The sequence below is a fragment of the Stegostoma tigrinum genome, chromosome 10 (assembly GCF_030684315.1).
Source record: "Stegostoma tigrinum isolate sSteTig4 chromosome 10, sSteTig4.hap1, whole genome shotgun sequence".
Lineage (NCBI taxonomy): Eukaryota > Metazoa > Chordata > Chondrichthyes > Orectolobiformes > Stegostomatidae > Stegostoma > Stegostoma tigrinum.
Window position 1 is genome coordinate 91,767,968 of NC_081363.1, and position 22,466 is coordinate 91,790,433.

At 46.5% G+C, this 22,466-nt stretch overlaps 3 protein-coding genes across 4 annotated transcripts in view; 2 read left to right on the plus strand and 1 right to left on the minus strand.

Moving 5' to 3' along the window:
• LOC132210075 (spectrin beta chain, non-erythrocytic 5-like) overlaps positions 1–1,762 on the plus strand; it is a 217,074-nt gene extending 215,312 nt beyond the window's left edge. Inside the window, exon 7 of one of the 2 annotated variants that reach the window (XM_059649389.1) lies at positions 211–1,762. The gene's annotated coding sequence lies outside the window, so the exon portion shown is untranslated. The remainder of the gene's footprint in view (positions 1–210) is intronic. The other variant, XM_059649390.1, reaches the window with a different exon arrangement.
• On the plus strand, positions 208–17,136 carry LOC132210076 (spectrin beta chain, non-erythrocytic 1-like). The gene is made up of 10 exons (XM_059649392.1): positions 208–1,766; positions 5,418–5,489; positions 8,742–8,828; positions 9,815–9,906; positions 10,173–10,270; positions 12,467–12,530; positions 13,227–13,313; positions 14,407–14,526; positions 14,675–14,809; positions 15,325–17,136. The coding sequence occupies exons 2-8, from the start codon at positions 5,439–5,441 to the stop codon at positions 14,495–14,497; spliced, it is 570 nt and encodes a 189-aa protein (XP_059505375.1). The 5' UTR covers positions 208–1,766; positions 5,418–5,438; the 3' UTR covers positions 14,498–14,526; positions 14,675–14,809; positions 15,325–17,136.
• A 737-nt stretch (positions 17,137–17,873) lies between these two features.
• Positions 17,874–22,466, minus strand: part of LOC125455385 (protein-L-isoaspartate(D-aspartate) O-methyltransferase-like) — a 32,771-nt gene continuing 28,178 nt past the window's right edge. The window contains exons 5-8 of the mRNA XM_059649391.1: positions 22,165–22,285; positions 20,700–20,785; positions 18,948–19,117; positions 17,874–18,153 (exon numbers count right to left, since the gene is read on the minus strand). Coding sequence (XP_059505374.1) covers positions 18,141–18,153; positions 18,948–19,117; positions 20,700–20,785; positions 22,165–22,285 — 390 coding nt within the window. The 3' untranslated portion in view covers positions 17,874–18,140. The remainder of the gene's footprint in view (positions 18,154–18,947; positions 19,118–20,699; positions 20,786–22,164; positions 22,286–22,466) is intronic.

The following is a 22,466-nucleotide window of genomic DNA, read 5'->3' on the forward strand; positions in this document are numbered from 1 at the left end:
ATGCATGCTCACACACCGACACGCGCACGCACGCACTGACACACACTGATGCATGCACACTCACACGCACTCTGACACGCACGCACACTCACTCTGACACACACACTGACACGCACGCACACTCACTCTGACACACACACATACACTGCACACTGGCGCGCACACACACACACCCCTCCCTGATATGCTGTCCATTTTCCCTCTGAACAGGTTGATGAGAAGTTGAATGAGTTGTCCGACAATATGGATGAGCTTGTGAAGAAGTGGGAAAAGGAGAAGGAGCTGTGGAAGGAGACCCAGCTCAGACAACTCGAGCTGCTGGCTGCGTGGCTGAGCTCCAAGGAGGGACTAGTGACAAGCAACAACTACGGTGTAAGATCGATCTCCAGGCCTGTTCTTGCTGGCTGTTGCTGATGCTCTGGATTGTGACAGGAGACTGTAAGCAGGCGACTAGAGGGAATTGGAGTTGAGAGGCAGTTACCTTGGTGTGTGTACATTCCTTTGGCCAACATTGCAAGCTACTCTGATTCAGGTGATGACATAAAAACCAGTGAAACTGAGCTGAGCCAGGCCAGGCCAGGCCCCTCACCGTAAGCATCATGTTGGAACTGACAGGTTACAACTCTCAGGAAAGATTGAACATTGCAGAACACTTTTCTCCACCAAAGAGAGGGATGTAGATTAGCGTAAGCGGGGTCTTTAAAATGACATTTGACAGTCTAATTGTTCAAATGTGGGGAAGACCAGGGATCAGGGACTGTTTCATCCCCAATAAATCCTATTCAGTGGTTGGGAAGGGGACTGTAAGTGGAAGTTTACAATTGACCTGCGCCTCCAGCTGTCCCGTCGCCCTTCAGCGCTGACTTTCTCACGTCCCCTCTCAGGATTCTGTCAACGAAGTGGAAGACCTGATCAAGCGGCACGAGGACTTTGAGAAGATGCTCGCAGCTCAGGATGAGAAGATCAGCCAACTGGAGAAAACGGTAAAGGCCGGGCGCGCAGCGTAGCTTCGATCGAAACCTGTGTATCTCAGCCTCCCAGGTGCACTGAACGTACAGCGAGACGAGGCTTAGTCTTATTGTGTGCAACAGGTAGGACTGTGTAATTTCAGACTCTTTATTTGCTCGGTTTTGGGCAGAAGAGTTCCGAACAGAGGCGAGTGTAAAGGAGAAAGAGCGCAAAGTGGCCCGTGTCCCGTCGCTGAAGAGAAAGGGATCGGATAAGAAGCCAACGCCATTGAAGATCATTGGAAAACGTGATTCCGACCTCGGGAGGTCCCCCAAGTCCTGGACAAGAGAGACAATTGTTAGCCCAGCTCCAAAGACCCCCTCAACGTCTGACCTGTTCTTCTCTCCAGATGGGTCCGGGTACTGGAGAGGACAGGAGATGGCCCCTCGTCCAGCCGCCTCTGTCACCAAAGTCCTTCAGTCTCCAAGCAGGGCGTCCAGATGTGAGAGCTTCGAATCCAACCAGAGCCGGTGTCTCACTGCCACCCAAATTGCTCCCCCGGCTTCCGTCCAGTGAGGTGCAAGATCCGACCTCGCTGGCTCGCGTTGGCACCAGCACCGAGGCAGCTACAGCCCAAAGGCTTCCAACCTCTGACGGCTCTTCCCAGGGAGAGCTTTGCCCGGAACGAGCAACAGCTTTGACTGTGGACCCTGCGACCGGACCCGTGGAGAGACAGGGGCCCGGGGACACAGCTGTTATCACTCACTGGGACTCAACTGAGTGCTCAGCCATCGATCACAGCAACATCGGGTGAAAAGGTAGGAACGGAGATAACTGAAGCATTGCTCTGACATTGCAAGTCAATGCGATGTTTGGCATTAGCTCTTTGAGACGTTGCCACTCCCTGCCCCTGCTGCCTCTCCCTCTCTCTCCATATTTCTGTCTTTCTTTTATTAGTCCTCGCCATTATTTGTCCCCCTTATCATTTCCAATCTATCCTTCTACCCCTGACCTATCCACACCTCTCTGTTATTTTGCTTCCGATGTGGCTCATTTGGCACCAGGTTTGCATCTGAATGGTGGAGCAGGCTCGAAGGGCCGAATGGCCTACACCTGCTCCTATTTTCTATGTTACTTTCTATACTATGGGTTCTGAGGCACAATTGGTTAATTCAGACAGAAATGCCACGTAGAACTCCCCTAGCCTCCCATGGGATGGGTCAGGGAACATAATCAGGCAGGAGGCAAGAAATCCATATTCTGACAGTGGGTTAAAATGTGAGCATTAAGTTCCCAGAAATTTTCAGTTGGGATTCATAAATGTGCCCTGAATATTCATTAACACCCCCACCCACTGTGAACAATTATAGAATTCCCCACAGTGTGGAAATAGGACATTCGGCCCCACAAGTCCACACTGACCTCCAAAGATCATCCCACCCTATGCTTGTAACCCTGCATATCCCATGCCTAATCCCATAACTTACACACCCTGGAGACTACAGGCAATTTAGCATGGCCGTCTCACCTAGCCCGCACATCTTTGGACTGTGGGAGGAAACTGGAGCACCCAGAGGAAACCCACGCAGTCACGGGGAGAATGTGCAAACTCCACACAGACAGTCACCGAGGGTGGAATCGAACCCGGGTCCCTGGCGCTGTGAGGTAGCAGTGCTAACCACTGAGCCACCATGCCGACCCCAGAAAACACACGTGTTCACAAACTCGTGAGGCATGTAGGCACCTTGCAGGGTAGACTTCACCCTCCCAGGTCCAGTGGGTGTAACTTTCTTCAGTTACTCTGCTCCTTCATAACCAAGGTGATTCCTAATGCATACACATGCAGTGTTAGGAGTGAAGCCTCTCCATGTTGATCAGCTCATGAGAAGTCCTAGCCACATGAAGTCTGGCTTGTCATTAAACGCTTAGCATGTTGGAGGTGAAGCGCAACCAGGCTAAAAGCCAAGACCGGTAGCCAGACATGCTGAGGCCAGCAGACCTGACTGGGGCAGCAACTCAGAGCCACCTTTTTTGTCCCATTGGGAGCCTCTGCTTAAAAAGCTCTCACTTTCCACACATTCTCCTCACAACGTTGGAAGATCAGGGAGCTGATGGTGAAGGGGCTGCTGACCTGTAGTGGCCCCTCTGATGGAGACGCCTGTTGTGTGTGACGGCCCTGTGCAGTGGTAACCTTACACTCTCGGTGTGCTGTCAGTGGTGTGTACCCTGGCAGGGCACTGCAGACTATTCGTCCTCTCGTGGCTTTTGAACCGCACGTGGGCAGTGACCTCCACAGCCTTCTGTGCTCAGTCAGGATGGCCAGTTGTTGGCATTCACAGAGAAATCAGCTTCAATTACCTCCTGGGAGAAGCTCATTGCTAAACCGTGGTCTCTGACATCTCCAGGGGGTAATGGGGGGATTGGTGAGAGAAAACCGATAGATGGTCAAGGGTTGCAGAAAGTGAAGCACTAACTGGTTGCCTTTTCAATGTGACACATGGATGTTGCCTCCTGGAAGATCCCAGTGGGCATAGAAATCCTTTGCCCGCATCCCTGTAAAGGGGTTTGTCATTCCCACGTACACAGAAATGTAATGAGATGAGAAGGATACTATGTGGCCTGCCCTTGAAGATAAACCCCTTCGATGTTTACGTGTGGCTCCACTCAGTCTGAAAGCAACAAATCCACCATCATTTTCCAGATGAGATGTTAAACTGACAATCGTAGAGAGTATATTGAATAATTTCTTTAAAGTGTCTGCGGAATTCGTGATAATGTTTGAAAGGAACTTGTAAGAGTTTGCATTAAGTATAAAGAGATCAGTTGTAACTTTCTTGTATAATAAAGACTGGTCCATGTGGCCTGGAGACCATTGAGCTGCTAGTGGAAAATATAGGGAGGAAGTTCAGACCAGAAACTCTGTAGCTGGCAGGCACAAAGGATAGCTACAAGCAGGTGAGCTGGGGCAAGGCGGTCACTACACAGTTGCAGACACAATGAGAATACAGACAGAGATAGGAAAGAAGATCATAAGGACTTTGAATGATAAGAAGCAAATTATTCTGAGGATGAGATCCTTTTTTGTTTGGTGGATTGAGAGGTGAGTTCTTGAAGGCACTGGGTGAGACAGCAGTAAAGTCTAAAACCTGGAGAGTTGCATAAATAGCTCGGAAGCATTAAAGAGGTGGATGTTTTCTCAGAAGTGGCCAAAACATCAACTTGGTTGAAAAGGAACTCTGCGAAGGTACACTCTCAGGACTGTCATGGCTCAGGGCAGAGGGTTCATAGAATTACTGATGGCAATCATACCTGTAAAAGCTCAAGGGTGCAAGTTACCCAGCTCCAAGAGAGAACAGCATATTGAATTCTGCAGTTGTATATGTGGGGTGAATTGGTCTGGTTTTGTAAGCTGTATCTTTGCTGTATTGACTATTTAAAGTGGAATTTGTTCTTTTAATTAGAAGCATCACTTGTCTGTTATTGTGTGTTTCATTTACATTGGTTCTGATTTATGTGAAAGGAAGCCTTGCAAGAGGTGGATGCTGGTACAATTACAACATGTAAGAGACGAGTCCTTGAATAGGAAGGGTTTTGAGGGACATGGGCCAAATGCTAGCAATTGAGACTAGATTAATTTAGGATATCTGTTTGGCATGGATGAGTTGAACTGAAGTGTCTGTTTCCACGCTGTACATCTCTGACTCTCAATGAAGTTTTGTTTGTAATTTGAGGTTGTTGGGTCCATTTGGTACGTTGGTTTACTGTCTGTTACTGTCAGACAAGACTCTCATTGACCCCTGTTGCTGTCAAAGAGCAGATAAAGGCTTCCAGAAAGCATTCCTGCATCGTTCGACACCACCAAATGGTAGACTCTAGCTTCAAGTAAATAGATTGTGCATCTGCCTACAAAACACTTAATGCATTGTAATAGTATGTCATTGTCTGTGAAGCAGACCAGAGACTGTGCTGCCATTTTCCCCTGCCTGCACTGTTGCTACTAGTTCCAATCCTGTAATGTGCAGTGTCTGGGATTAGCCTGTATATGGTATAATTGTAATACAGGGACCACTAATGGGGGGGCTCTCCCTTGGATAAATCATTCAGTCGGAATTTTCAAAACGCATCCCATGACTTAAGTGTAGCAATCAAGGGCGACACTCTAGTGGGTACAGAGGGAGTGCTGCAATCTCAGAGGGACCATATTTCACATGATATGTTAAACTAAGGGACCCACTGGCCCTCTGAGCTGGATGTAAAAGACACTTCATTGAAAAAGAATGGCAGGAGTTGACACGATTGTCAGGACCAATATTACTTCCTCGACCAACATCGGTCAAACCAATGATCATCATGTCACTTCATAGAGCATTTCCAACACCCATTTCCAAAATACTTAATATGCACATAAACCATTTTTGGGCATCAGTCATGAAAGATGCTATATAACCAGAGATTCTTTCCTTTGTCAGGTTTCTGTAGGATACCAGACGATGGGAGGTACACTCGAACGAATGCACAAATCGCAGCCTGGAGGGATTAAGGTAGGAACTGGCAGGAGGGAGGATAGAGAGGGAGTACTGTTTTCGAAAACTCAACGCAGCAGATAGGCACAGCCAGCTGCACGGTCATGCTGCCTCTTAGAGATCTGAAAGCAGCATGACATTTTCTGCATCATTTTGACAGTCCTCCTGGGCCTGAGGGTAACCGCTGAGTTTGACACTTGGCAGTTTTGAGCAGAGGTCCTGCTCCTGACAGGAGCTTGCTGGCAGAAATCGGAGCAAGGTGCAACAATCAATCTGAGTGACAGTGAAGCTGAGAGGGCAACGAGACGTTTAATTAATTTTGGGTAGCTGACAGTCCTGCATGATTGTCACAGCACCACAGTCATTCCCTGTTGGAACTGCAGCCCAACAGGGTGTTGTGGGCTCTGGATGAGAGGGGAGAGTGGACCTCGCTAGCTGTGTCGGAGACAGAAGGTTGAGTTGATTGACCTGACACCACCTTGTATGAAGTGTAACAACAGGTCACAGAGTCAGGAACCAATGTCCCACAATGCATTCCTTTTCCCTGGTCAGTCATTGAGCAGCAGTCCCACCTGGGAGTCAGAAGATTGTGGGTTCAACTTCTCCCTCGAAGACTCCAGCAGATAGTCGGACAGTCCAGTGCAGGACAGAGGGAATGATGGGCTTGTGAACGAGATATTAAGCCAAGGCACCGATTGCAAACACGTTCCACAACTTTTCTTTCTAGCCATTTTTTTTTGACGATAAGTGTGTAGGCCCTTTCCTTTTCTCTCAGGACTGACCCAAAGGGGCCGCCCTTGGGCTTGGAGGGTAAATTGCCAAGATCTCTCCCATTTGCCTGTAAAGAATCCAGTGGCACTATTCAAAGAATTGGAGGGAAGAACAGAAGTTGCTGGAAAAGCTCAGCAGGTCCTGGCAGCATCTGTGAAGAAAAACATTCAGTGTTAACATTTTGGGTCCGGTCACCTGAAGGGTCCCAGCTAATATCTATCCCTCGACTAACCTTGAAAAACATGATTACGTGTCATTATCTAATAATTAATGGCTATTCATCCCAGAGTCTTAAAAGCAGCAGCCTGTGAAACCTGGGAGTCTCTGACACAGTTCTGATGATAGGGTCTCTGGACTGAAACGTTAACTCTGTTTCTGTCTCTCCAGCTGCCTGCCGAGTTTCTCCAGCAACTTCTGTTATTGTTTGAAATAATCGATGTATCGGTTCCAATTTTCCAAAACTTACTGGATTTGGGAAGGTTCCTTAAGGTTAGAGAATAGCTAATGTGACTCATTTATTAAATAAAAGGGGGAGGCAGTGGGAAAGTGGGAAACAGCAGGCCAGTTAGATTAATGCCTTTCACTGGAAAATTGTTAGAAGCTATTACTAAAGATGTTATATAAACAGATCACTTAGATAAGTTCGAGGTAATCAAGCAGATACAGTATGGTTTTGTGAAAAGGAAGTCAAATTTAACTAATTTGTTTGCATTCTTTGAAATAGTTCAGTTCTGCTCTCCCTGCTATAGGAAGGATGTTGTGAAACTTGAAAGGGTCCAGAAAAGGTTTACAGGGATGCTGCCGGGGTTGGAGGGTTTGAGGTACAGGAGAGGCTGAACAGGCTGGGGATATTTTCCCTGGAGCGTCAGAGGCTGAGGGGAGACCTTATAGAGGTTTGTAAGTCATGGGGATAATAGATAAGGTGGGACAGTCCAAAGCTAGAAGGCATAGGTTTAAGGTGAGTGGGGAAAGATTTAAACGGGATCTAAAGAGTACCTTTTTTCATGCAGTGGGTGGTGCATGTATGGAATGGCCTGCCAGAGGAAGTGGTAAAGGTGGGTACAATTACAACATTTAACAGGCATCCAGATGGGTATATGAATAGGAGGAGCTTATGAGATACGGGCCAAATGCTGGCAAATGGGACTTGTTTAGTTTAGGCTAATTGGTCAGCATGGACAAGTTGGACCGTAGGGTCTATTTCCATGCTCTATGACTCTAAATAACTTGTGCTGTAGATAAAGAGAAACCAGTGGATGTAGTGTGCTTCGATTTCCAGATGATGTTTGGTAGGCGCCACATTCAAAGGTTACTGCAGAAAATAACATTTTGTGGATAGAAGATTCCCACTAACTGCAACAGAGTAGAAGTAATTTTTAAGGTTGGCATGATGTCACAAGTGGTGTGCCACAGGGCCGATGCTGGGGCCTCTACTCTTTACAATTTCTGTAAGAGATTTGGATAAAGGAGTGGGAGGTATGGCAGCTAAATTTACTGATGACACAAAGATAGAGCGAAACTGAATTGTGGAAAAGATGTAGGAACCTACAAAGATATACGGACAGGTTGTGAGTGGGTAAAGACCTGGCAAATAGAGTACAGTATGGGAAAGTAGGTTATTGGCAGAAAGAATCAAAAAGCATGTTATCTAAAAGGTGAAAGGTTACAGAGCACAGAGATACAGAGAGATCTCAGCATCCTGGTTAATGAATCACAGGTACAACACATAATCAGGAAAACTCAAAATGTTATTTTTTTTTGTGAGGGGAATTGAATTAAGGGTATGGAGGTTACGCTTCATTTATATAGGGCATTGGTGAGACCACTTCTGGGGTACTGTGTACAGTACTAGTCACTGTATTTACAGAAGGAGGCTTATATGTTGGACTAATATCTGTAATTAACAAATTGTATTGTGAGGATAGGCTGGCGGGCTGGCTCCGTATCCTCTGGAGTTTGGAAAAAGTCTGAAGTGACTGAATTGAAACAAAGAAGCTCCTGAGGGGACTTGACCAGGTGGATGCAGAAAAGATGTTTCCTCTTGTGGGAGAATCTAGAAATGGGGGCCATTGTTTAAAACTAAAGGGCACCCATTTAAAACAGAAATGAGGAAAAAAATTTTTTTCTGAGAGTTGAGTGCCTTTGGAATATCATTCCTCAAAGGCAGAGGGGATGCAGAATCTTTAAATATTTTGAAGGCAGAGGTAGGTAGATTCTTGATGACAAAGGGGATGAAAGGTGGAGATATAGGAATGCAGATTTGAGGCTAAAATCAGATCTGGCCATGATCTTATTGAATGAGGAAGCAGGCTGCATGGGTCTGCTGTTCTTCCTTGTTTGTTTGTTGGTATCAGATTGCTGACTGCGACATCTTGCTTGGCATTTTGGTCCATAACACTTCAAAAGGGCCTGTCCCTGAAGCTCATTTTAAAATGTAAGAAAATACAACGTAAGCTCAAATTTCATCTTTTTCACTCCAAACATTAATTTCATTTTTAGGTCGACTCTGAAAACTGGGCCACCTATTTTGTAACTCTGAAGGAGCAAGCCCTCTGTTTCTTCGAGAATGAGAGCGATAGCTTGACGGTGAGTTGTCACCTTGTGGAACCCACATCAGAGAATCGAGGAATTTCTAAGCCAGGAGATTTTGACAAATCAAAACTAATTGTACTCCCAGAGTTAATCGAACCTCAGAAGAGAATTAAATGCCCTATTCAGCAGATAACACTGCAGACAGATGGGATGAGAGTGAGGTTTGTCAAACTGAGAAATTGGGGATGCTGAAGAATAGAATTCATTGTCCTACAATAACTTTCTGATCAAGTACAGGACAGGGATGATGCAGAGTAAATCTCTCTCTACTCTTTTTAAACTGAAAGTAAAGCCTCCTCTATACTGTCTCCATTAAACAATCCCAGGGCAGGGTTAAATACAGAGTAAATCTCTTTCTACACCATTGCATCAAAACCTCCCAAGACAGGGACAGTACAGAGAAAACAAAGTGTAAATCTCTCTCTCTGCACTGTCCCCTACAAAACACTTCCAGGACAGGGACAGCATGGGGTTTCACGCACAGTAAAGCTTCATCTATATGGTCCTGATCAAACACTTGCAAGCAAATGAATAAAGCTTCCTCTGCATATGAACTTGGTTCTAAATCAAAGATGAAATCCTCTGCCAGTGCATGAATTTAATTGACATTTATTTGTTGAAGCAATCAGATTTTCTCAGTTTGATGTGCACTGAAACCATAGCACAGGTAAAAGTATGCCTATGTGTGAAACTATCCCCAAAATCGGCGTGTGTGTGTGGGAGTCTGTACCCCAATGAGTGTCAGTGTGTGTGATATTTCCATGGCTGCACACAGCTCTGGGAAATGTCTGATAGTTTTAAGAGGCACTATATAATTGCAACAGTTCAATTATTTACTAACTTTGAGTGGCGTTCTGCCCCTTTAAGAAACTGGGATGTCCAGTTTCCTTTAAACTCCACAGTTCTAGGGTCTAGATCTTGCCATGTTCTCTTCAAGCGGACTCTGCCTAAGGTTTGTGTGTTCCCCCCTCTGTCTGTAGGATTCTCCTTGCTGTCCAAAGCTTGTGTTCAGTGATGTTCATTGTGAGGAAGCTGCAGACTCCATGGACAAGACACACACGTTCCATTTACAGTACGTAACGTCAGGGAAGCCAAAATGTTACATCGTGTGTGTGTGTGAGAGAGAGAGAGTGTCTGTGTGTGTGTGTGTGTGTGTGTGTGAGAGAGAGAGAGAGTCCGTATGTGTGTCACAGAGAATGTGTGAGCAAGGGTGTATGTTTGAGGGTGTATGTGAGAGAGAGAGCACACAGTGGGTTGTGTACCTGCAGTATGCCTAATCCTCGGTGTTTATTGTGGGACGCAGTCGTGACCCTGAATGCAGTGTCTTTCTTCATTTAGGCTGAGTGACGGAAACGAGTATGTTTTCTCTGCTCCATTGGGTAGCCTGAGGGACGAGTGGATTCAGAAGATCAGAAACAATGCCGGTAACTGTGGAGGTGCGAGTCTGCTGTCAACTAACGTCTTTCACTTTTCTCCAATAATGTGCTTCTTAAAACCTAGCTCTTTGACCAAAGTCACTGCCCTGGGATCATAGGACTTGGTATCTGCTTCTGCCTTGGGATCTGTTACTGCATTAAAGGAGCTGCATGGGCCTCACTTTTTTGGCATAAGCAAACAACTCCTTGTGACTATTTACCTGCTGTAATACAGTGAAACTAACCTGACAGAATCTACAAGAGTGCGAAGGCCTGTGACCACTGTCATGGGTGCAGAGGAGATTCTTATAGCAGGAAATGCCTAACCAGACAGGACAGAGCCAACCTCCTCTTCATACCTTGGGCCTCCTGAAAATTACTGTCTGGTCTTCACCTCAGGTGCCTCTGAGATCACTAGGTCAAGACCACACGACTCTAGACTTCTTCATGGACTGGCCTGTGATAGAGAAGGGACAAGGATAATTTCCCTTTTTATGACAGGTGTCAGTGATGAGGCTAGAATTTTTTGCCCACCTCTCATTCCCCTTGTCAGTGAGCCATCACCTTGACCCACAATTCTTAGGGTCTGATCTGGTCTTATAGCCACTGTATTTACATGGCTGGACCAGTTCAGTCGCTGGTCAATAGTAAAAGCAACCCCCCCCATCCCAGATGTTGATGGCAAAAGTAACATCATTGACTGTCAGGGGATGATGGTCAGATGCTCTATTCTTCTAGATGGTCATTGCCTAGCTCTTATGCAATATTAAATGTTACTTGCCAATGACCTGCCCATTGCAGGTATGGACTGCCTCAGTATCTGAGGAGTTGCAAATGGGGCAATCATCGGGAGCATCCCCACTTCTGACCTTAATCTGGAGGGAAGGTCATTGATGAAGCAGCTGAAATGGGTTGGGCCAAAGACAGTCCCCTGAGGAATTCCTGTAGTGATGTCCTGCAGCTACAATAACTGACCTCCAACAACCACAACTGTCTTCCTATGTGCCAGGTATGTCTCCAGCCAGTGGAGATCTTGCCCCAGTTCCCACTAGCTCCTCGAAGCTAAATGTGTCCTTGTTGTGATCCTCAGACGCAGCCCTTAGTTACAAATGGTGAGCCTGGTTCCAACTCACATCTGGAGTTCAGCTTTTACATCCATCTTGGACCAATTCTGTTTTAGGCCCCAGCAGGCCTCAACAGAATGCCAGGGAGCAGGTTAATGCTAAATGTGACTTGATAGCGCTGCTAACACTCTATTCTATCATTTTACTGGTGCTTATGGGACAGTAATTGGCCTGATTTGATCTGCCCCAATTCTTGCAGATGGACAGAGACAGGAGAAGTCGCTGTCTCCTGTGCGTGAACGATGTGTGGCAGATAAATATAGTTTGGATAAACGTGAGGTTATTGACTGGTAGCAAAAATGGGCAGGCAGATTATTATTTGAATGTCATTAGATTGGGGAAAGGGGGAGGTGCGACAAGACCTGCGTGTTCTCGTACATCAGTAGCTGAAGTTAAGCATACAGGTGCAGCAGAAGGCAAAGGGTGTGTTGGCCTTCATGGTGAGAGGATTGAGTACTGGAGCAGAGCTGTTCAGTTGTAATTATACAGGACCTTATGAGACCACACCTGGGGTATTGTGTGCAGTTCCAACTAAGGAAAGAGTGCAACAGAGGTTTACCAGACTGAACCTGTCATTCTAGCAATCAATGCGTGTTGAGAGACTGGTTCAGTTCCAATTATATTTGCTGGAGTTTAGAAAAATGAGCTGGGATGGGGAGGTTGGATCTCATAGAAACCTATAAAATCAGGACGAGACAAGTTAGTTGCAGGAAGGTTATTCCCAATGACCAAAGAGTTCAGAAGCAGTTTAAGAATACAGGGTAGGTCATTTGAGACTGAGCTGAGGAGGAATGTCTTCACCCAGCGAGCAGAGTCTGTGCAATTTGCTAGCACAGAAAGTGGTTGAGGCTGAAACATTGAATGTTTTTAAGGAAGAAATTACATCTGGTTCTTAGGGCTAAAGGGATCAAAGGTTTGGGGAGACAGCAGAAACGGGGGACTGAGCAGGATGATCAACTATGATCAGATTGAACAGCAGCAAGGTTTAAAGGGCTGAATGGCCTACTCCTCCTAATTTCTGTTTTGTGTGATTTAATGTTACAAATCTCAGGTTGCTGCAGGTGAATATTGACTCTTCTGTGCTGTTTTCCAGGTTCTGATGAAATGAACTTGTCATCCGTCAATACATCTCCTTTGCAGTCTCCACAACACTCCAGGTAAATAGATAACCCTTTTCACAGAATCCTGTAGAAACAGGCCCTTCGGCCCAAAAAGTCCACAACTGACCCTCCAAACAGCATCATTCACAGACCCACCGCCCACCTTGTATTTCCCATGGCTAACACACACACGTATGTACATAATGTATGCGCAGGTAAATGTGAGCATGTTAACTATCATGCAGAAAAATCATGCTGTTTACATCTTGCCAGAATCATTGAGGTCAACTGTTAGCCTCCTGACTGGAGACCCCACCACATTCAGGTGGTACAGTCTGATGATCTTTAAATACTCTGGAGTTTCTGCTTATTGTTCAGGCTCAAAGGTAGAGAAAGTCAAGTTCAAAACCACACAGGAGGGTAACATCTGATAATTCATCAATGTGGTGAAATCTGTGTGCTTCTTCCCCATTTCCCCCTTCTCTCTGCTTCTTTCCCCTGGTTTCCTTTCTCTCTCACTACCTGCTCCCTCTAGATCCACCTTGGTTTTCTGCTCTCTGAGCTGTTGTCCTTGAGCACAGTTTGTTCCTTTTTATCCTCTTAGTCTTTCCTCTCTACTCCTATATTCTGAACCCCACGTTAACCCTCCAAGCCCAACTGCTGATGACAAGAGAAAACACTGCACCAAATGATCGTCCTTTGACTGACTGGGTCACCTGGGATCTCACATTAACACTGTTCCTTTCTCTGAAGGGACCCATTCGCAACCAAATCCCAGCTCACGGCTGGAAGCCCTACAAAGAAGGAGAAACCTGGAAGCAACAAGGATTTACTTCCCAGGTATGATGAACCCTTGAGGGAAAGGGAGTAAAGAACAGAACTCAGTGCTTCAAAATAAGGACTGGGAGAGTGCAACAAAAACAGAAATTGCTGGTGAAACTCAGCAGGTCTGCTAGCATTTGTGGAGAGAAAGCAGAGTTAATGCTTAGAGTCTGTCAGAGCTGGAAGAATGCTCTGCATTATAGTGGGTATCCTGTTAAGGAGAACAGGAGACACACACATTTTGGAATGTGCAACTGATCGCCTGTTTGTTTGGACATTGCTGTTTATGGTCACTGAGTTTCACTCATTGTCATTTCATGTAAGATTCTTCACAGTATTGTTCCTGGGAATGGTTCTACGATATTTATAACAGAACTCAGTCGTTTTAATGAGTGATAACATTCTTCTACATATCGGTCATGAGCTTGCGTCAGCAGACACTTCTGTCTGTAAATTCTAAACGCCTGTTGCCACATTTTTTCTGAAAATTTGTGCCAACTATTCCTGTTATAAATCTCAATGTCCAGATTCAAGAGGCCTGTTGCCAACCACTCCCATCCCTGCCTCTGATCATCAGTGGGTGCTCAGCAAATCCCTTCTACGCGAACTGGTTTCTGAGCAATTGTCATCCATTACATTTCATCATGAAGTAAAGTCTTATTTTGGACAAGAGATATTTCAAATAAAAGCAAAACAAATGAAATCTTCCACAGTCACTTCTGTCCTGAGCATCATTGTTTAATATATTTGTTTAAGATTTTCAGTGGAGAACTAAGGCCCAGACCAGAACAAATTCTTCCACTGGTGTCTTGCGAGTGTTTGATGGAGACCGTGTACAGGAAGCTTTACTCTGCAAACTCCATATTGTCCCTGTCCTGGGAGTGTTTGACTCGGACAGTGTCACAGGGATTTTACTTTCTATTTATTTCTCATTTTCAACAAAAAAGGTTTATTTACAGTTTAGCAGAGTATTTGATGCAGGCCCATGTACAAGGAGCTTTGCTTGGTATCTAATTGCCCCACCGTGTCCCTATCCTTGGAGTGTTTGATGGGGATAACGTAGGTTGTGAAATGAACCCAGAAGGTGACATCATCTCCCTGTGTTTTTTAGGAGGACACCATCTTTCAGAGTGAAACAAAACAACTCATCGAATCTGTCTGCACAGAGATCAGAGGGGCAACGGAAAAATTGGAGAAAGTGACTCCTTGCTGGGAACTAACAGGACAAGAGGTACCCCAGCATCTACAATACGCACTTGGAATGGGTTGATGTGGCAGTCCAGTCAGAGATGGATTGCACACTGCAGACAGTGCAGTGATAGTACCATGTTCTCTGCTCCTACAACCACTGATGTGACATGTCTTTGTACGTTTTGCAGATTCTGGTGCTGCGAGTAAGTCAACAGGGGAGACACAGCCATGCTCACCTCCTCCACCAAAACCTCCTCACACTTATTATAACATTCACCTGTATCCAGAAGGTGGGGAACGAATGAATCACGCCCTGAGTGCAGGTTAGTGCTGCCGTCACTCCATGAATCTCCAGGCTGCAGTTACACCAGCACTGTGCCCCATATCGCAACCTTTTCCTGCTCGGTTAGCACCTCAGGAACCACATTAACTCCTTCTGAATCACAGTCCAACTACCCAGGCGCAGGAGCTTTGATCCACTAGAGTGCAAAGGATGGTCCTGGTGCAGTCTCGCATATCCCACAGAGCATGAATCACATGGAGGGGTTTTTAACTGCAATCAGTCATCAGTACCTGGTGCTCAAGGCTGTGGAAAATGTACAGCAGATTACAAGAAGCCCAGGAGTGCCGTCACCTGACTGTGTAGTGTTCAGGAATACACTGATAGTGCAGTAAGCAAGCCACAAGCAGTGAGTCATAACTACAACGAAAGAGGGAACTCAATGTCATGCCCAACACCATCTCCTGAGAGGGTCACTGTTCACTGAGCTTGGGGTTACTTATAGCTGTAAATAAGGGAGACCAGTTTTCCTAATGTGTCAAGTTTTGTGCCTGTCAGGTAACATACAGACCCTGGGCAGTACTCCCGAACTGCTTTTGGAGAGAAGGCAGTCTGGCCTCTCCAGCAATCGGCAGGAGAGTGAAAACCGACGCAGGACCTGGGAACCGGAGAGGACAGGGCCAACCATCAACTTCACAATGCCAACATGGCACTACACACTGGACGCAGACATGGATAGCAGCAAGAAAAAGAAAGTTTTCAAGAAGTTTTTTGTGAAGAAGTAACTTGAACCTGCCTTAGCCTTGCCCTCTGACTGTAACATATTTCATCAGAAAGTGAACGGAACTGAGCTTCACAGGTGTTTGTGTGTGTTTATTCCCAGAAACATCACTCTAGAACACAGTGAATGGTTGACTCATCTACTCCAGTCTCTAAGGGCAAAGCTGATTCCTTGATTCCACCTCTCAGTTCCCTGTGTCCTACCCACTGAATGCCTCATCACACATTCCTCTGAGTGAATCCCTCTTTATTTCAGTCAGAGGTGGCAGAGACTTTATTCTGAGACTGTACCTTCTGGTTCTACATACCCCACCTTCTATCCACTTAATCACCTTAAGAATTCTGGCTGTTTCAATCACCTTGCAGAAATACAGGCCTATGGTACTCAACCAGGCCTAGGGCAGTTCAGGAATCATTCTAGTGAATCTTAACTGCATACACCAAACCTCCAAAACACACTAGTGAGATTTGATTTCTCTTCTACTTTGACTGATTTAAAGGCCAACATCCCAGTTACTTACTCGGCCAGCACGTTACTTTTGTGTTTTGTGCACACGAACATTAACGTCTTCCTTACAGAATGGATCCATTCGCCCCACTTCATTGACCACACCTCTGACCAATCATATTGCCTGTCCCTATCCCTTGGTTATCTCTTCGCTGCTTACTTTCCCATCATAATTACATCTGCAATAAGCCTGGATTGACTGAAGTCAATCTCCTTATCAAAGTCATTGTCATCAACTGTAAAAAAGGGCAGGCCTCAACACTGATCTCTGTGGTACCACACTAGGTAAGGTTTCCACTCCAAAACTTTTATTCCTGCTCACTCTTTTCATTACTTGTGTCCTGCATGTCTGCAGACGTGTATGTACCTGATCTGTCAACCTGTTCCCAAACTGAGCTTTGAACAGTCTAATAGTGCAGAAGGCTGCCATCTTTCCCAACCATTTTATTCTAGCACTGAAAGTGAGACAAAAGTAAAAATTTGGACAGATACTTCAAATCCATCTGATCCAAATCAGTAAGTTAAAAGTTGGGCAATTTAATTACGCTGTTTTTGTCAATGCTATTAGTTAATTTTGCTGTCAATTCACGTCCTGTGGCTGGGGCTTGTTCTGTCTCTGGATTATGTTCATCTTACAATGTCACACTGGCAATGACCTTCACTGCCAAATCTTTTCCAAACAGAAATGAGGGAAGTGAATTTGTTAGCTGAGCCCCAAGCTCAAAGATGAGAGCTTCATTCCCCAGCTGATGCTATTAATTGTTTTCTCAGATGGAGAACAACTCCACCGGCTGAGGCAACTGTGAGGTTAAACAGCTAATGCACCACATCTGGGAGGATGTGCCAGAAGGAAAGAAGGTGCCCCTGCATCGGTCTTAATGAGGCTTGGGGAGACGAGACAATAGGCAGTGGAATTTCTGTGACAATCTACAAACAATACTGCAACCTCTGGCCCTCCCAAGCTCAGCTGCCTCAGTCTATGTTTCAAATAGTGAAACTTTCCCTTTGTAATCTGACAAAGTCATTCTCTTGCTATTATTCATATTCTAAAATTTTAAAAAGCACAATAAAATTGAAATTTGCATGGACCGTCTGGTATTCTGGCTTTCACCTCCATTAACTCTGACACTAATGTAGTTACATCACACACTCCGTTGCAGCAGAGTGTGCTATGGCACAGTGTGCCTCACCAAGGCTCCTTCAACAGCACATTCCAAACCCACGACCACTTCCATCTCGAAGGACAAGGGCAGCAGATAGACGGGAACACCATCACCCCCTGCAAGTTCCCCTCCAAGCCACTCACCATCCAGACTTGGAAATATATCACCGTTCTTTTACTGTCACTGTCAAAATCCTGGAAATCCCTCCCTAAGGAACGTTATAGATCTACCTGCAGCCCAAAAAAACAGCTCACCAGTCCCTTCAAAGTCAACTTGGGATGGGCAATTCAGCTCCAATGAACAATTTTTTGAAAAAGCCCTGCCTGCTCACTGAGGAGAGCTTTAGCCCTTAATGAGTGGGAGGCTGTAACTTCCCCTTCACACTTTACCCATGAAGCCTGAACTCAGTCCTACACCGGCTCCAACATCAGACAGTTGTCAATGGGTTCCTGCTTTCAGACACAGAATGTGCAATTGGATGCCATCCCCCAAGGTGTCTTGGGCAGACTGGCAATTCCCAGAAGGAGTTCATCCCTTTCAGCACGGGAGGGAAATGGAGGGTGTGGGTGGTGCCGGGATGTGGGACGGGGAGGTGGCAGTGTCACAGAGATGAGGAGGAAGGGGGAAAATAGCTGCTGCTACAGGAAATGCTCAGATTGTTGTGAGCCAAGCAGATGTTTTATTGTGGATTCCATCTACACCACAGAGACACACTGTGGGCCGTTCTACAATCATGTCAATAGTACTGACCACCCACGTTCAAACCAGTTCACTGATATCCAAGAGTAACCCCACCATCCAAATCTAAGGCATAGCACTGATTTCCATCAAGTGAGAGTGATACTGAGGTCAAAACACAATCTTCGTCAGCCGTACAGAATCAGGTCCTCCAGGGGGTATTGGCGAGACTCTGCCTCATTCCTTCACAGGTCATGCCTGTAACATGACAGGCACAGTATCATCAAACGGGTCCTAAACACACACACACACACACACACTTATTACCCTCCTCCTAATTCCCCCAAACACACATTATCCCTCTTGCATCCCCCACACAGTAATCACCCCTCTCATTGCCTTCCCCCCACACTCTTATCCCAAAAACTAAATACAACTTCTTGACCCACATGTAGTAATTACCCTCTCACCCTTGGCTCAATGGTTAGCACTGCTGCCTCACGGCGCCAGAGACCTGGGTTCAATTTCACCCTCGGACGACTGTCTGTGTGGAGTTTGCACATTCTCCCTGTACCTGCGTGGGTTTCCTCCCACAGTCCAAAGATGTGCAGGTTAGGTGGATTGGCCATGCTAAATTGCCCACAGAGTTCAGAGATGTGTCAATTAGTTGGGTTATAGGGGGATGGGTCTTGATGGGATGCTTAAGGGTTGGTGTGGACTTGTTGGGCCGAAGGGCCTATTTCCACACTGTAAGGATTCTATAAATATTCCCTAATGAGCCTCTCTTCCCCCTGTTTGAAGTTGCCCTGTTCCCAGCTCATGGCCTGTGGCAGAGCTGACGACTGCACACGGCCAGCTCTTACCTCCAGGCAAACCGGGGTCTGAACCAGCAAGGTTACAGACAAGTGGCATTCAGGGAAAGTTCCGTGTGGGATCTGGGACCAGTGTTAACAATATGGGTCAGTTCCAGAAGATGTGAGACAATAGGCCCCTCCCACTTCTCCAAACCCATCCTCCCACTGTATGACCTGCCCTCACGCATGCACACGTACCCTCTTAGCTGCTTCTCCCGATCCGTCAGGGGCACGTATATCACTCCCATCAGTGTGGTGCGGACAATGGTTCCATCTAACGTTTTGTCAAACTGCTGTAATGACTGACTCCCCCCGCTTACACCAACTGAAACGACCATACGGCCACCAGGCTTCAGCTGATCCAGCAACTGAGGGACAGATAAAACAGGAACAGGGTCATAGAGCCAGACAAACTGAGGGACAGACAGAATGGGTACAGGGTCAAACAGAAAGACAGACTGAGCGACTGTCACAACGGGTACAGGGTCACACAGACAGACAGACTGAGGAACAGACAAAACAGGAAAAGGGTCACACAGACAGACAGACTGAGGGACAGACAGAACGGGAACAGGGTCACAAAGCCAGACAGACTGAAGGACAGACAAAACAGGTAGAGTCACAGAGTCGGACAGACTGAAGGACAGTCAGAACAGGTACAGAGTCTCTGATGATGCTCTGCATCAGGAAATATTGTCTCTTATTTATACTGAGTCTTCAGTACTCCAGACTGTCCACAGTCAATCATGTGCCACTGTAGGATCACCAATGTAGGAAATGCAGCAAGCAACTTACGCACTGAGATCCCCCAGACAGGAGTCTAATAACATGGTGCCCATTCGTCAAGTTTTATATCCTGATGCTGTCAAGATTTCTGAATGTTGTTAGAGCTGCACCTGGCAAAAGTAGACTCAATTCTTGTTGATTATCATTGCCAGGCACACGTGAGGTACAAATTGGCCACTGATTAGCCCTGACGTGGATATTACCCAGTCCTTGCTGAACTCGCTGAATACAAGCTGTTTTAACATCTGAGGAGTCCCAAATGGCACTGAGCACTGTACAAGAGTCAACCCATAGGACTACAGATAACAGTAATTTGCTTCCTGCAAGTGCTGATGGCACACAGCAGCTTTGCTGAGATCGGGTTGGAAACTGTCCTGTCTGTTATAAGAACAGTGCCATACAATAGGCTGGCAAGTTGTTGGCAAGGTGAAGGTGGAACAAACAAGGCACAACCTGAACTAAGCCAGATAGATTGTTCAGGAGGAATTCAAGTAGATTAGGCTCCTGTTCAATAGCAATACCACCAAGGTCCTCCGCGTGTTGGGCATCAAAGTCACCACGACCTGACCCTCCGACAGTGCGGCACCCCCTCAGCGCTGGCCCTCCGACAGTGCGGCACCCCCTCAGCGCTGGCCCTCCGACAGAGCGGCACCCCCTCAGCGCTGACCCTCCGACAGTGAGGCACCCCCTCAGCGCTGACCCTCCAACAGTGCGGCACTCCTTCCGACAGTGCAGCACTGCCTCAGCACTGACCCTCCGACAGTGCAGCACTGCCTCAGCACTGACCTTCCGACAGTGCGGCACCCCTTCAGTACCACACTACAATGTCAGCTTTGATTTTGATGGTCAAGGCACTGTGACAATTGAAGTTAAATGCAAAAAAATTCTGTCTTCCTTAGACAACGGGTGCCCCTGACTAAACAATGGCTAATATCGCAATAAAAGCAACGATGCTATGATGCTTTCAGCACAGGAATTACTGCAGAGAATGTAACAGTTACAGCTCCACTTCTCTTCTATGCCTTGAGTGAATTCTCTATGGAGTATGAACACTTTGTGAACAAGGGGCTCTGAGCTTGATGCAGTTGAAATTCTCCTTGCTAACAGACAGTGAGGATCTCTGAATCAGGATTTAGAAGATTCTAGAAACAGAGACTCGCTTACGTTCTGAGGAACTACAGCTGCAGCTGCACCCACGTGAATGGCATCATAAGGCGCTCCTTCGGGGTAACCGCGGCGGCCATCTCCCGCTGCAAGAGAAGGTTTGTGAGTGAGACAGTGTCGGGACCTGCTCCTGGCTTTGCTCTGGACTGGATTCGCGGCAGCAATGCCTCCCCCACCTCTGATCGGACCTCGTCTCTGAGCTGGGGAACATCCCTACTCCTTGGCCATTCCACACTCCTGCTGCATGTACCACTATTACCCCACAAGTGAGACCTCCCAACATGACCTCCCCCCAATCACTCCACCCTTCCCCTCATTTAGATCTAAAAATTGGGGTGACAGGAGGCAGAGAGTGGTGGTAGAAGGCCGTTTGTGTGACTGGAGCCCAGTCCGCAGTCATGTACCACAGAGATAGGTGCTGGATCCCTTATTGCTTGTCATATTCATAAATGATGAACATAAGGAAGTGCAAGAATGCTAAGCAGGTTTGCGGCTGTCATAAAGGTTGGCCAGTGAGGTGCAAGATCATAGATTACAGGTGGATATAAGCAGATTATAGTCAGTTGGGTAAATCAGTGGCAAATGGGATTTAGCCCTGGTTACTTTGAGATGATGCACTTTGGAAGACGGAACAAGACAACGGAGTACTCAGTGAATGGCATGACACTCATAAGCTCAGAGGAACGGAGGGATCTTAAGGCACTTGTCCACAAATCCGTGAAGGCAGATTAATCAGGGGGTGAGGATGGCATACCTTTATCAGCCATGGCACAGACTAAGCAGAGCAGGGAGGTCATACTGGATCTGTACAGAACTTTGGCTAGGCCATGGCTGGAATACTGTGTGCATTTCTGATCACGACACTATGAGAAGGATGTGTCTGCACTAGATTGGATGCAAAGGAGATTCACCAGGAGGTATCCTGGACTGCTTTAGCTATGAAGGGAGGCTGGATAAGATTGCATTGTTTGCATTGGAGCAGGGAAAGTTAAGGGGAGACCTGATAGAGATGTATAAGATTATGAGGGGCATCGATAAATGAATAGAAAGCACTGTTTCCCTTAGTTGAAGAGTCAATGACAAGGGGGCAGAATTTTAATGAGAAAGGTAGGAAGTTAAGAAAGAGAATAAAGCTCCAATGTTTTCATTCAGAGGCTGGTAGGGGTCTGGACGTCACTACCTGGGAGGATAGTAGAGGTGGGAAACCTCACAACATTTACAAAGTACTTGGCTGAGCACTTGGACCATCATAACATTCAAGGCTGTAGACTTAGAGGTCCACACAGAGTAAAGCTTTCCTTTACTGCGGGAAAATAGGACTAGTGAGGGTCGCAGCATATTTTTGGCAGTACAGACTCAATGGGCCACTTTCTCTCTCCACCTTTTCCCTCCTGTTTCCCATTCATCGCGAGCACACCCACCCACGACACAACATCCCCCCATTCCTATCCCCCTGCCCACATACCAATCAGAGTGAGCCGGCCTGAGCTGAGCAATGTGGCATTATCCGACTGCACATTGCGAATGGATTGTTCCACCAGTTCCTGGATGTGGTCAATTCCAACCACTGTCCCTGTGGCTCCCACCTACAAACGGAGAGCAGTAGGGGTGTGTAGTAATAAACACAGATCCGATGGCTCCCCCATGCCCCCTCCCACCATCCCTACAACTTGTGTGAATAGCACCCATGCGATGTCACATGTTGCCGACCAGATCTCAGGATGTGGCTGGGCTAGCATTTTGCTGCCATCCCCAATTGGTCAGGAT

Bases quoted from the DNA above. Each gene is read 5' to 3' on its own strand.
- LOC132210076 (XM_059649392.1), top strand. From the start codon at position 5,439: ATGGGAGGTACACTCGAACGAATGCACAAATCGCAGCCTGGAGGGATT. The intron at 5,490-8,741 runs GTAGGAACTGGC...TTTCATTTTTAG, and splicing joins CGCAGCCTGGAGGGATTAAG to GTCGACTCTGAAAACTGGGC. The intron at 13,314-14,406 runs GTATGATGAACC...TGTGTTTTTTAG, and splicing joins AACAAGGATTTACTTCCCAG to GAGGACACCATCTTTCAGAG.